General features: G+C 38.0%; 1 protein-coding gene across 1 annotated transcript in view; it reads left to right on the top strand.

The window, feature by feature from the left end:
* The window catches only part of CNGA3 (cyclic nucleotide gated channel subunit alpha 3), a 71,747-nt gene that overhangs the window by 34,954 nt on the left and 22,147 nt on the right, over positions 1-14,646 (top strand). The window contains exon 3 of the mRNA XM_074232014.1: positions 5,868-5,981. Within this exon, the coding sequence (XP_074088115.1) occupies positions 5,868-5,981 (114 nt within the window). The remainder of the gene's footprint in view (positions 1-5,867; positions 5,982-14,646) is intronic.

Raw genomic sequence — 14,646 nt, 5'->3', positions numbered from 1 at the left:
TCCTGAACTCCCTAGCTGTCTTCAAATCTCACCTAAAAGCCTTTCCCAGGTGACTAGAGTGGATAGAGCACCAGCTCTGGAGTCAGGAAGATCTGAGTTCAAATCCAGATTCAGACAACTACTAGTTGTATGACCCTGGGCTTAACCACTTAATTCAATTGCCATAAAAACAATTCCCAGTCTTCTTTATTCTCAGGAATTCCTTCCTACTAAGATTATCTCCAATTTATCCTGTATATATCCTGTTTGCTAGATAGTGGAGAAATAGGCTCAAGAATCCATCTTAGGGGTGGTTAGGTGATGCAGTGGATAGAGCACTAGCCCCGGAGTCAGGAGCACCTGAGTTCAAATATGGCTTCAGACACTTGCCACTTATCATCTATATAATCTTGGGCACACAGTTGGTACCACTTAACAAATGTCTAGCTGACACAATGTAGAAGGAATTGTAAGATGAATGGAAAGGTAGGAAGGGGTCAAAGTATGAAGGGCTTTAAAAATCAGAGGATTTTATTTTTGATCTTGGAGGTAATAGAAAGCCATTGGAGTTGATAGGATGGAGAACAAGAGGTTTTAACTCTGATTTCCTGGCATCTAGGGTTATTTACAGTTGTCCTGATCCATAGCTAGCCACTGGACCCAAATAGCTTTGGAGGAGAAAGTGAGATTGGTGACTTAGCACAGCACCCCCCTCACTGAAATCTAATTTATGTCTCATCATGACATCGCCTCCATTGTGGTCTTATTTAAGAATGAAGGACGGGGTGGCTAGGTGGCCTAGTGGATAAAGCACCAGCCCTGGAGTCAGGAATACCTGGGTTCAAATCCAGTCTCAGACATTTAATAATTACCTAGCTGCGTGGCCTTGGGCAAGCCACTTAACCCCATTTGCCTTGCAAAAACCTAAAAAAAAAAGGACGAAGGACAACATCATCTTTAATTTACCCTGTGCACATATATATATATATATATATATATATATATATATATATATACACATACATGCATTCTGCTTGCACATAGTTGCATGCATTCTGTCACCCTCGAACTCATTGAGAGAAGAAACCAGTTTTTTGTTTGTTTTGTTGTGTTTCTGCCTCTTTGTGTACATTTGATTCAATATCTGGAACCACTTAGATTCTAGTCATGTTGACTTGAAGTAGAAGGAAGTGTAAAATGAATGAAAAGATAGGAAGATAGAGGACATGCTATGAAGAGCTTTAAAAAATCAAATAGAGGATTTTATTTTTGATCCTAGAGGAAATAGCAAACAACTGAAGTTGATAGGATGAAGAACAAGAGGTTAACCTGGTCAGACCTACACTTTAGGTTTCTGAGTAGAGGATGAACTAGATGGGAGAGAGACTTGGGACAGGCAAACCCACCAGCAAGTTATTGTGATGTCCAATTGTGAGGTAATTTAGATCCTGACCAGATTGGTAGCAGGGGCAGAGAAGAGAAGAGGCATACCTGTAATGTTACAAAGGTAAAATAGAGAGGCCTTGGTCACAGATTGGATACAGGGATGAGAGAGACTGAGAAATTGAAGACAACATGTCCTCTATCTCTGTGTTATAGATCTAAGTGTTTCAGAGGACTAGAATTACAGTCTGATTTTCTCAGGTTGTGAATACAATGTCCCTTGTCTAAGTAGTGTTCCAAAAAGCCCAAGCCACACTAACTTGGCATGCCTCTGTTTGTATGCTAGCTCTAGTATGAAGGAATAAGAAGAGGTAAATGAAGATAAATCCCTCTGTCATGGAACTGAAGCAAATGACCTCTTTTCCAAAAGAAACATGAGCTGGCATCAGCAAACACCAAGAAGATGCATAAAGCTTCCAAGATAGGTCAGTGTGAATTTAGAATTAATCAAACAACAGCAAGGCACTGGGCCTTGAGAACATAAGGATAAACAATGAGTGGTCCTTGGTGGCAGGTAGCCTATATTCTAGGAAGAAGGGAATAAATATGTTGCATGTAACAGATAATTATAATACATGGTAGCATGAGGGATATGCTACATACACAAAAAATTATGCTACAAGATATAATATTATGGGAGCAAAAGAAATATATAGCTAAAGGGTGGTAGATATAAAATGTTTCCAAGATAGGTCAGTGAGTGAATCTGAGCTTGGAAAACTGGGTTAATGGAAAACTAGTAGTACTCTTATCAGCAGCTAGGTGGTACAGTTTGTAGAACCTCTGGACATGAGTCAGAAAGCTTTGAGTTCAAACATAGCCTCATTTACCTAAAAACATGACCCTGGGCAAATCACTTCATCCTGCTTGCCTCAACTTCCTCATTTGCAAAATGTGCTGAAAAAGGAAAGGGCAAGTTACTTCAGTATTTTAACCAAGAGAATCCCCAAAGGGACTGGAAGAATTGGACATGACTGGAAAGACAACTAAACAACAACATTTACCCTTATCGGGCAGAGTAATGTGTTGGGAGTTGAACTAAGAGATTAAGGTAGACATTTATGGAGGAAAACTAGAGAAAGAAGAAGACTGGATCTGTAGATTTTTATCATCAAATGACTAGAGTTGATAGTTGAACTCATGGGAACTGGTGAATTTGCCAAGAGAGAGAGAGAGAGGAGAAAGAGAAGAGGGCTCCAAACAGAGTCAAACAAAGGGGTTTAGGACACCTCTGATCTCCAAGCATTCTCATCAGTTCTCTTCTATCCCTGAAACTCTTTTCCTCATCTCCCTCATCATTGCCTCTTAGCTCTCTTAGCTTCCTTTATATCTCAGATTAAATCCTATCTTTTGCCAGAAGCCTTTCCCAATTCCCCTTATTCTAAGTGCCTTCCCCCTGAGCTTATTCCTCAGTTTACCTTGTAAGTTTTATCTGTACCAAAGCAGTTGACATGCTATCTCTCCAATTAGAGTAAACTTCTTGGCACCAGGGATCAGCTTGGGATTTTTTGGAGGGGAGAGGAGATTGGGGGGTGCAATGGCCTTTTTTTGTATCCCCAGTTAATTGCAGTGGCTGACACATTAATAGCTATTGGTAAACTCTGCTTCACTGATTGAATTCAATTCAACATAAAACAGTCAAACAATTTGATATGCAATGGGGACACACAAATTAAAAAAACCCTGCACACAATAGTTGCCTTCAGGAAGGTTACATTCTAGAGGAGGAGGGAAGGAAGGATTATTTTATTTCAGCTAAAAGGAAATAACATTCCCAGGATCCACTAGGTACTCACTGATTGTGGGAATAAGATCCAGTGCACTTGATTCTCAAGCTTGGTCCATATGAGAACTTCACAGAGATGTTCTGGGGTATGGTCTGAGCAGAGGGACAAAAGGTGACAAATTTTATATCATGGGTAAGATGGAGAATGATGGGAAGAGGGCTCTAACCTAATTGCCTGCTCTCTACTATTACTAGACTATTGTTGTTTGTCTTTTGTTCTTGAAGAGGACCATGACATCAATTAGATGACATACAAGTGAATTGGATTTAAGCAAAACTATGGAGCATAAACTCAAACCCCTGAATTCCTCTTCCCTAACTTCCACTTTATGAGAAGGCTGTGGGAGGGGGTGTTGTTCCAGAAAGTGTGAAAGAAATTGGTTTCAATATAGGAAACAGAAAGTTCAAGTGATGATGATGATGATGATGATGATGACGATGATGATGATGATGTTTGTCTTTCATTCTTGAAGAAAACCATGACATCAGACAGATGATGCTATGTCAAGCACATGAATTGGTTTTGAGTGAGGGGAGGAGCTGTGCTAAGTCATCAGTCTCACTTTTTCCTCTGGAACCATCTGGATCCAGGAACCAGATATGAATCAGGATGACTGGAGATGGCCTTGGATGTGAGGCAATCAGGGTTAAGCAACTTGTTCAAGGTCACACAGTTAGTAAGTATCAGGCCAGACTTGAACTCAGGTCCTCCTGACTCCAGGGCTAGGTGCACCAGTAGTTATTGACAGTTATATAATTCCTTAAATTTTGTAAAACTACATATCATATTTGAGTTTCTTGACATACAATAGGTAGACACTATCCCCATTTTACAGTGAGGAAATAGGTTAAGTGACTTGCCTAAGATGACCCAGCTAGCTTCACTAGCTAGTTGGATTTAAATTCATTCTTCTTAACTTCAAGCCTATTAATGTAGCCCTATGTCCCACTGCCTTCCAGTCTTAAGAAAGTTTTGAGAATGGAGAATAACATTAGAAAGGAAACTGTTTAGTTAGATACTAAAGTAAATAATGGGATTGACATTGGTATAAAAAATTATTTCCATCTCAATGGATGGTAGTGGTGTCTTTTTTATAATTGTCACCACCAAAAATTGCTGATTTATTACTGATGGGCATATACATAGAAATATGAAGACTCAGCCTTTAGAGAATTTACATAGGTGTCCACTAGCAATACTGACAAAGTCTAACATAAAAGGAGATGACAGACAGCAAATTCAAATTTAACCAACACATTTTCTAGGCAAAGTCAGAGTGTTCAATTTATTTATTTGACTTATCTATTACAGTGGCGAGGGACTTCATAATTAATAATAGAGATTTTTAAAAATAGTCAATAGCTGACATTTCTATAGAGTTTACTAGGTATTGGGCCCTGTGCTAAGAGATTTCTGATTATTATCTCATTTGATCCTAACAAGAACCCTAGGAAGTCATTGCAATTATTATCTCCATTTTACAGATAAGGAAACTGGAAAAACCAGAAATTAAGCAACTTGCCCAGAGTCATACACAGCTTAATTAGTAGATGTCTGAGGCTAGATATGAACTTAGGTCTTCCTGATTTCAGTCCCAACACTTGACCTACTTTGCCTAAAACACTTGTAAAGAACTCTGAAGAAAACACCAAGAAGTGCAGAAAGAAATACAAATTGGGAAATCTTGTTGCTATTATGTTAACATTTAAAATATATTAAAAAACCAAAAATATGATGGAAGTTCACAGTTTGATTTAACAATCCTCTTTAAAGGCTTTTTTTGTCTACTGTAATATTAATATTTATTCATTAATTTCATAATTAGAAATTTAAGCTTTTTTAAAAATAAGGTTGGATATGTCTTCTTTGACTTTATGATTAAGGAGTTTTCACCCACACATATATACACATGTACATAATAAGTATATAAAAGAGCCACTGTTGTGGGGTCATTGTTCAGTCATATCCAACTATTTGTAACTCCATTTAGGATTTTCTTGGCAAAAGATGCTAGAGTGGTTTGCCATTCCTCCTCAAGCTCATTTTACATATGAGGAAACCAAGACAACAGGGTTAAGTGATTCGTCCACGGTCACACAGCTAGTACATGTTTAAGACCAGATTTGCACTCAAGATCAGTCTTCCTGACTTCAGGTCCAGCACTCTATCTACCATACACTTAGCTGCCCCTATAATAGGTTAGGGTAATAAGGGCAAATAATCAGGGTGCAGGAAAAGCCCAAACACTAAACCATAACATGATTAAACATTAAAGTATTTCTTGCACATTCCAGGTCAAGGCTAAGTATGTTTCCAGGAAAAGGAGCACAAGTAAAACTTATTGTTGGATTTTTTCATTAACAGCAAACAACTATGAGTGCTCCAGAAATTGGTCTCACTTGGCTCATGACATTTAAGCAGTGCTTCCACTCTCCAGGGTCATGGTGAGCCAGACACTGAATAACAGGTACATGTGGTTCCCAGAAAGAAAGACTTTGACTTGATTGTGACCTGCTTCAGTGAGCTCCCTGTGTCTAGGATTCCCAGGGGTGCTGTTCCTTGTGAAGCTAGCTGGGTATCTGGTCAGCCTATTTGTCTGCACTTCAGGGGATTATGAGTTTGTAATCAAATCATCTTGTTACACATTTTATTTCACAGGACTCATTCCACATGTGAGGACTCATCATTAGAACTACAGCGAGTAATTACTGTGGAGACAAGAGCCCCATCTGAATCTCACCAAAGTTCCTTCACCAGCCAGAGACCTGCCAGGTAACATAGGGAATAATATTCCTTGCCCTATGAAGGAAGTCAACATGAAAAGAGCAGCATAAGAAAAAAGGAATGTGAGGGAGGGATGAAGAGTTAGAATTCTACCTATGACTGGTTTTTATCTTGGTTCAAATGTGTTAAAACACTGTAAGGCCTAAGCTGAATTTCCCTTATAGAAAGAATTTCTTCAGGTTAGCAGTTGGCCTTGGAAATATTTGTCATAAGTGAGCTTGAATAGAACAGAGCTCATTCTCACGCTAGCAATAACAATTGAACTTGCTATAGAAGGACAATGAACGAATAGCAATGATGAAGGGTGGAAACATGGATCAAAATTAACTGACCAGATAAGGAATGACTAAGTTATCTAAAAGGAAGACAAGTGTTTTTGGAGGGCTGCATGATACATTTCCTTCTTCATTTTTTCTTTTTGTGAAGTAATCAATATTAAGTGACTTGTTCAGGATCACACATCTACTAAATATCAAGTTCCTGACACTGAATTTGAACTGTTCCTTCTGTCTCCAGGGATAGTTCTATATCTACTGAGTCATCTAACTGCCTCTTTGATATATTTCTTGAATTCCTGCAAGACCAAAAACATTGCAAAGACCATTAAACTAGAGGAATGTGATTCCATTGCCAATACCTGTGTCATCTCTCCACCTCCCTACCCTTATGAAAGTAATATGTATCTATGTCTAAAATCTACTGATACTTTGTTATTAATCATATATTACATAGTTTTCAAGAGATGTATCAAAGCATTGGATAGACGGGGATTTAGGGACACCACACCCCCATGATCTGGAAAGTCTGAGTAAAAATTTTTGACCTGCCATTCATATGAAAAATTCATACTTTTATAAAATTCATACATATATTTTATGCATTTCTGAATTTCTATACTTTTTATCTGTTTCCGCTGGCCTTCTGCTGGCCATGTTATCTATGACCTGCAAAACTTCCCAAAAGTTCCCATTTAATTTTTTAGTCCAGGCATTTATGGAAACCATGATTGGGAAAGTTGCAATCAGGAAGGAGTAACTAAAAAGACTTTGCATGAAAAATAAGCCCAGCCTTGTAAATCAAGGATAATATTCTTATGAAATTCTAGATTATTATGGTTTGTACTGGGCCTTGGGGATAAAAAGAAAACAAAACAGCCTTTGTCTGCCCTCAAGAAGTTTATGTTCTACTCTATACAAATAGAAAGCTTTTGTTGGTGAATTGATTTTGTCACCTTTTGTGACCCCATTTGGGGTTTTCTTAGAAAAGACACTGTAGTGATTTGCTATTTCTTCCTCTAGCTCATTTTATAGATGAGGAAACTAAAACAAACAGGGTTAAGTGATTTGACTCTGGTCTCATAACTAGTAAGTGTCTGAGACTGGATTTAAACTCAGGTCTTCCTGACTCCTGGCGCAGCTAAGCAAATGAAAAAAATATACAGAGAGAATACAAACTAATTGAAGGGGGGAGAGTAAACATTGGGAGAAATAATGAAAAAGTCTAGTAGGAGTGAGTTTTGAAGGGAACTAAGAATTCTAAGCTATCTGGTTGAGGAATGGGTACCTTTCAGGCATGAGGAACAGAATGTTATGTGTGTAAGAAAAGAAATGTTGACTAATTTGGCAGGAAGGTAGAATAACTTAAGAGGAAAAATGTGCAATAAGCCTGGCAAAAAGAAGCTGGAAGCAAATTACAAAAAGTTTCCAGAGGTCCTTGTATTTTATCCTATAGGCAATAGAAATCCACTACAGATTTTTTTTGAGTAGATCAAGAGTATGACTAGACCTGGGCTTCAGAATGCCACTTTAACCATTGGGTTGAAGTTGAATTGAATCAAGGAGACTAAGTGAGAAGTTTTGCAGAAATCCAGGCAAGGTGATGAGAACAATGGTAGTAGTTATGTAAGAAAAGAGAAGAATGAGGGAAATGGGATGGCTAGGTAGCGCAGTGGATAAAGCACTGGCCCCTGGAGTCAGTAGTACCTGGGTTCAAATCTGGTCTCAAACACTTAATAATTACTTAGCTGTGTGGCCTTGAGCAAGCCACTTAACCCCATTTGCCTTGCAAAAACCTAAAAGAAAAAAAACCAAACAAAAAAGAATGAGGGAAATGAGAGGATAAAATGACAAACTTTGACTATCTCTTGCAAAGATAGGATAAGGAAAAAAATAGCAGTGAGGTTGTAAATCTAGATGACTGGAAAGATGGTAATATCCTCAATAGTAATAAGGGTTTTAGGAAGAAGAGTGGTTTAAAAAGAGCTACAAACGCAGTAGTGTTATCAGGGACAAACAACAAGTTATATTTTGAACATGTTAGTTTGAGATGTCTATCATATATCCACTGGGAAATATTCAATAGGCAGTTGGTGATGTAGGATGGAATTCAGGAACATGCTAATCAAATTTGTGAACAAAATTAGGAAAAAACTGCTAATTTAGTAAGGAATAGAATTAGAATAGAAAAATATCACAGAAGGCTAAACTGATCTCCCAAATCTGATCAGAAGAAATTTACTAGAAATAACATAAAATCCTCCAACTGGGTTAAAAAATATATGATTCAATATAAGCATCAAATTGGGGTGGTATGATTAGATGTAGCAATGTTAAGCTTAAATACTTCTCCCCTTTCATTTATTTCCATTATTTTCCAACTCTCAAGTTTGGAAAAGACAAGAGAATACATTCCTTTGGGCTTTCCTGGCTTCTTTTCCATTCACTTAAATTTATGCTTTTTTCAGGTGTATGGATCAGCTGAGCCCCCCATTATGAAGAACAGAACATCAAATTCAAGAAATCCTTCCCCTTATTGACTGAATTATTCCAGCCCCATTATATAGCTGCAAGTACTCACCTTTCTGAGATTTCAATTTTGAGTCTACTCTTTATATATCACCTCCACCCACCCAAAGCAGCTGGGATGTTTCCTCTATTTGGATGCTATGAATGAGCTAGAGAAGGAGATAGTAAGAGATAAAATGGAAACCCCAAATGGAGGTGATATGAGAGAAATTTTGTTCAGGAATAAGTGTGTGAGTTAAGCCATGATATAAATTCCAAAAGAAAGGAAGTAAATACTTTTCATTGACCAAGTTATCTGCCACCCCTCACCTATCTTACTCTTACCCACCCCACCCCATCCCAAGGCACCATCATATTCATGGGATGGGACAAGTCCTAATCAAAGTGGACATTCTTGTCATTCATGAATAGAAATATAATTTTCCAGGCATTGCTTGACTGCCACTCAGTCACTGGCCTAAAGTAAAGGATTATCAAGACTGGACACACTAGAAGATATATTATATTAGGGCCACTAAAATCTCAGGCAACTACATGCTAGGCCTTCAGTTCCCTGGCCCATGGTCAGGAAAATTTGACAGATCACTGCCCATGAAACCTATCCAGGAAATGGGGTATGAATTCAGTTGTAGGTGTCTATTAGAGACTAACATTTACTCCAATGTAGGCACTTTGCCTCTTTGAAAATTGCTCAGAGGGGCAACTAGGTGGTACAGTGGATAGAGCACTGGCCCTGGGGTCAGGAGTACCTGAGTTCAAATCTGGCCTCAGACACTTAACAATTACCTAGCTGTGTGGCCTTGGGCAAGTCACTTAACCCCATTGCCTTACAAAAAAAAAAAACCTAAAAAAAATTGCTTAGGTGCATCTATGGACTTAATATTGCTGAATTAGAAAAATTAGTTAACTTTTAATTTCTACAAAACCCATAGTCTACAGACAAAGGCCTGTTAGGTGTCAAAACTCAGGCTTTTGGGGGCAGCTAGGTAGCGAGTGGATAGAGCACCGGCCCTGGAGTCAGGAGTACCTGATTTCAAATCTGGCCTCAGATACTTAGTAAATACCTACTAGCTGTGTGGCCTTGGACAAGTCACTTAACCCCTCTGCCTTGCAAAAACCTAAAAAAAAACCCTCAGGCTTTTTGACAGTGCATCTGTCTACAACTTTCAGTGTCCTAGAACACAGGTGATAAAAAAGTCAAATATACTACAAGTCCCTAACGAATGTGGGATTAATTGAACTACAAAATGGAAGATGCTCCAGGGTCTTAATGGTCAGTGTTAAGGATGCTGGGATATTATACTCCTCTCTGGTGGTAATTCCATAACTCACATGTGATTTGATTGAGAGTAGCCCTTTCTGAAATTGGCTGTTCATTAATTTAGCAAGTAGTCCATGTGGGTGTGGGCATTAGAAGATGACTTAGATCGATTCAGTGTTGCATATGAGAATTTAAGGAGGAGAAATGATTTGAAGAGGATAAGCCACTACTCTCTTGTTGAACAAATCTTGAAATACCAAAATCATAAATCTTTGAAAATCCAGTAGCATAATCCAATGTTTGTACAGGTTGGGCAGGGTCTGGAATGCTATTTGCCATTCATCAAATTGTCTTAACTGAAAGGTTGTATACCTTTCAGTAGGTCAATTAGGTTGTTATGGATACTCTTCCCCCCCTCCCACCAACAGATCCATCATGTTGGGTATTGTGGTATAAATAAAAAGATCATAAGCTTTGGACTTAGGTTCAAATTCCACTTTTGATATGGAGTACCTTCCATCTGTGTGATTTTGGTCTATCTGGTCCAGTTACCCCGTCTAGAACTGACAATCTCTAAATTCCCTTCTAACTTTAGATACATAATCAAGGAAATTGCTCTTGGATAATAATAGTATTAAGACTCCATAGTTACAACAGAATAGTAAATAATTCTTTACTCTTCTTTGTAATGAATAACATTGGTCCTCAAACAAAGCAAGTAAAAGACAACACAAATCTGTCCATTTGGTTCTCTTCTAAGACTCCTACAGAGCTACTGTCCATGACCTAATCAGTGGATAGAGCTGGATGGTCAGTTAGATTACTAAAACTGGAGGATCTAGAACTTCAGTCATAACTATGATATGATTCTTTTGGTAGAATATAAGCTCCTTGAAGGCAGGGAATATCACATTTTTAGTTTGTGTTTCTAGTGCCTAGCATCTGTCTCAATAAGAAAAAGATAGATAGATAGATAGATAGATAGATAGATAGATAGATAGATAGATAGGTAGATAGGAGCAGTGCACTGTATAAGTGCTAGAAAACAAATATATACAAAAGAGACCATCTTTATTGTGAAAAAAGATATGAAGAGTTGCTAATGGGCAGGATGGAGGATACATACTCTCACAAGGTCAAGGTAGGAAAATATTTTAGCAAATCATGGGCTCAATCAGATTTGAAGTGATTGGGTACTTCCTCAACTAGAAATCTCCAATTTAAAGAGGAGACCTTAGATATGGCCATAGTGAAAACGTCATTGTCACAGAGATAGAAAAATAATCCTGTAAGTCATGGCTTTAGCTGGTTTCGAAGTACTTAATATATGCTGATTGTTTGGTTCATTGAAAGATGACTGACTAGAGGAAGATGATCAACCTAATTCAGTGCAAATAGGCATAGCCAAGTTCTCTAACAGTGGATCTACCATTGGTCAAATCATTCCAATTCTTCCTGGCCTAGGACATAGAAGTTGCCATCACCTATCATGGTACCTTATCCCGATTTTACCTTATACCTGGGGGGTGACTAGGTGGCGCAGTGGATAGAGCACCGACCCTGGAGTCAGGAGTACCTGAGTTCAAATCCAGTCTCAGACACTTAATAATTACCTAGCTGTGTGGCCTTGGGCAAGTCATTTAACCCCATTGCCCTGCAAAAACTAAAAAAAAAAACAACAAAAAAAACCTCCAAGAAACTCCATTACCTGGCCATCAGTATGGTGACAAAGTTCTCTAAAGAACCTCTCCATATCATTATCATCAGTTCAGAGTTGTAGGAAATTTTATAGGTCATTTAATCCAACCTTCTCATTTTACAGATGAGGGAATGAAGTAGTACATAGAAGTTTGTGGCAATAAGAAGCAAAGCCAGAAATAATAATAAGGTGCAATAATATCAATCTATGTTTAGCATGGTTACAAATATAGAGGTTATATCAGATTGCTTTCTTTTGGGGGAGAGGGGAGGAAAGGGAGGGAGGGAGATAAATTGTAAAACTCAAAGCCTTGCCAAAAAATGATTGGTAAAAGCTATTGTTGCATGTAGTTGGAAAAACAAATAAAATATTTAATTTTTTAAAAATAATAATAATATAAGGCACAATAGATAAGGCATCGGGTCTGGGATCAGGAAAATTGTTCAAATATGGCCTCAGACATGCATTAACTATGTGACCCTGGGCAAGACACTTCACCCTGTTTGCATTTGTTTCCTCATATGTAAAAAGAGCTAGAGAAGTTAAATGGCAAACCATTCAAGTATTTTTGCCAATAAAATCCCAAATGGGGTCACAAAGGGTCAGACATGATTGAAAACAAGTAAACCACAATAATCACAACAATAAAAAAAGCTAGAAATGGTACTCATGTCACCTGAATCTAAACTGAATCTAAAACTGGCTCTCTTCCATCCTATCATCCATTGGTAATTATTTCCTAAGTGGTTGATGTGGCAACGATTCCATTAGCTTTTATGCAGACAGAGGCCCAAATTCATGCTAGAAATTAATTCAAGTTTGAAAATTATGAGTTGAATTAAGGAATTAATGAATCAAAAGGCATTTATTAAGTAAATATTTACTATATGTCAAACATTGTGCTAGGGTTGTGATACAAAGCTAATGAAGGACAAGCCCTGTTCTCAATGAGTTTACATTCATTCTCTGAGAGAAGACAAGCTGTACATAAACAAATTTGTTTGAAATAAATACAAAGTAAATTTTTTTCATGGGGAAGGCAGTAGCATTTGGGAGGGAGAGGGAATAAAAAAGAACATGCTACAGACAGTGGCACTTGAGCAAAGTTTTAAAAGAAAAATTCAAAGAGGCAAAGGTGAGGAAGAAGTGCATGGGGATGCATAGCTAGTGCAAAGGTGTGAAAGACAGGACTTATAGGTATAGAGTTCAAGGAACAGCAAGAAGATCACTTTGCCTGGATTATAGAGTTTCAAAAGAGATGATAATGGTTGGAAAGATAACTTAGGACTTTTAAAGTCAAACAGAAGAACTTATATTTAATCCTAAAGGCAGCTGGAGTCTCGGAGTTCTTTATATACTGTAATAACATGGTCAGACTTGGGGGAGGGGGAAAAGAAAATCACTTAGGTAGCTCTTTGAGAGATGAGGCAGGAAAACCAATCAGGAGGCTACTGCAATAGTCCAGGAGAAAGGGGATGAGATCCTGAACTAGGATGGGACTTTGTGAATAGAGAAGGAAACTGAACCATAGATATTATGCAGGGAGAAAGACGAGATTTGGCAACTAGCTGGCCTTGTGTGATGAAGGAAAGTTAGGCATCCAGGATAAAGCCAAAATTGTAAATCTTGATGGCTCCTCTGCCTAGGTAGTAAAGAAGTCTAGGAGTAGGCAGGGCAGTTGCTAACCTGATACTGCTAGGAACCCCCATGGTAGAAAGTGCCCCCTTTCCCCCTATACCCCCCAGGTAGCTTTGTTCTTGTCTCTTCTGCCCTGAGGTCTCTAGCGACCCCTGCTGGTAAACCTGCAGAGAGACCAGAAGCTGTGACATTAAACCCTGGTGGGACAAAGAAGGGATAGTCAAGGATGTACTAGTAAATGATTAATTGGTTTACTGACAGGAAAACGTACCTTTCTAAGTTTAATCTGCATCATTAACATTTTCTCCTTCACTTTCTTATGTCTAGACAATTCATAAAATCCAACTGTGATTTTTAGTGTTTGCCAATGTCCAAGGTTTAAATGTTTGTACTATGGACCAGAGTTCATACCCATGTCAAAGTGAGTGTAAAGTGTCAAAATGCACTACATGTTCCTTTAAAATTTGCTAAAAAATTTCTTCTCTTTTCAATTTTTGTTGTTGTGGTTCAATCATTTTCAATCACATCTGACTCTTTGTGACCTTATTTGTGGTTTTCTTGACAAAGATACTGGAGTGGTTTGTCCAGAGTCCCACAGCTAATAACCATCTGAGGACAGATTTGAACTTAGGAAGATGAATATTCTTTCTTCAGTCTTAACATTCTATCCACTATATCACCTAGCTTCCCTCTAGCTGCTCCCTTCTCTTTTTAATACCATATCCTTGCATAATGCTATAACTGTTTTTTTTAATAAAGTTCTGTATTTGCTTCTCCTTCCAATAGATGGTGAGTAGGAAAACATGTTGATCAGTCATTTCATTAATTATGTCAATGACTGAAGCTTGACCATGGATACTACTGCTCTGTTAATGGTGATAAACCCAAAATGCAAGTAAAAGATGACAGAAATAGTCGGTTATGTTAGATCATCTGAGCTTGCCAATCTAAATTTATAAAATGAAGAAACATTAATTACAAATATTATACCCACCCCACTTTGAGATCCAATAGCCCATCTAAAACTGCTCAACTCTCTTTAGCTCATTTCCCAATCATTTAAGTTATGTGAGCCTGTTCCATCACAAAGGTATAGAAGTAGTCTTATATATTAGCTCCTTCTGGCCCAGAAAAGTCAGTTACTATTCCCACAGATGTTCATGTTCTAGTCTGTATGGCCTCCAGCAGATTAGGGTTGGACAGTGGTATTGCTAAATAAGCCACCTTCATAAAGTGATACTTTACCTGAAA

This window comes from Macrotis lagotis, chromosome 1, assembly GCF_037893015.1.
Source record: "Macrotis lagotis isolate mMagLag1 chromosome 1, bilby.v1.9.chrom.fasta, whole genome shotgun sequence".
NCBI lineage: Eukaryota > Metazoa > Chordata > Mammalia > Peramelemorphia > Peramelidae > Macrotis > Macrotis lagotis.
Note: the sequence above shows the minus strand (reverse complement) of the source record. Positions and strands in the feature narration are given on the sequence as shown.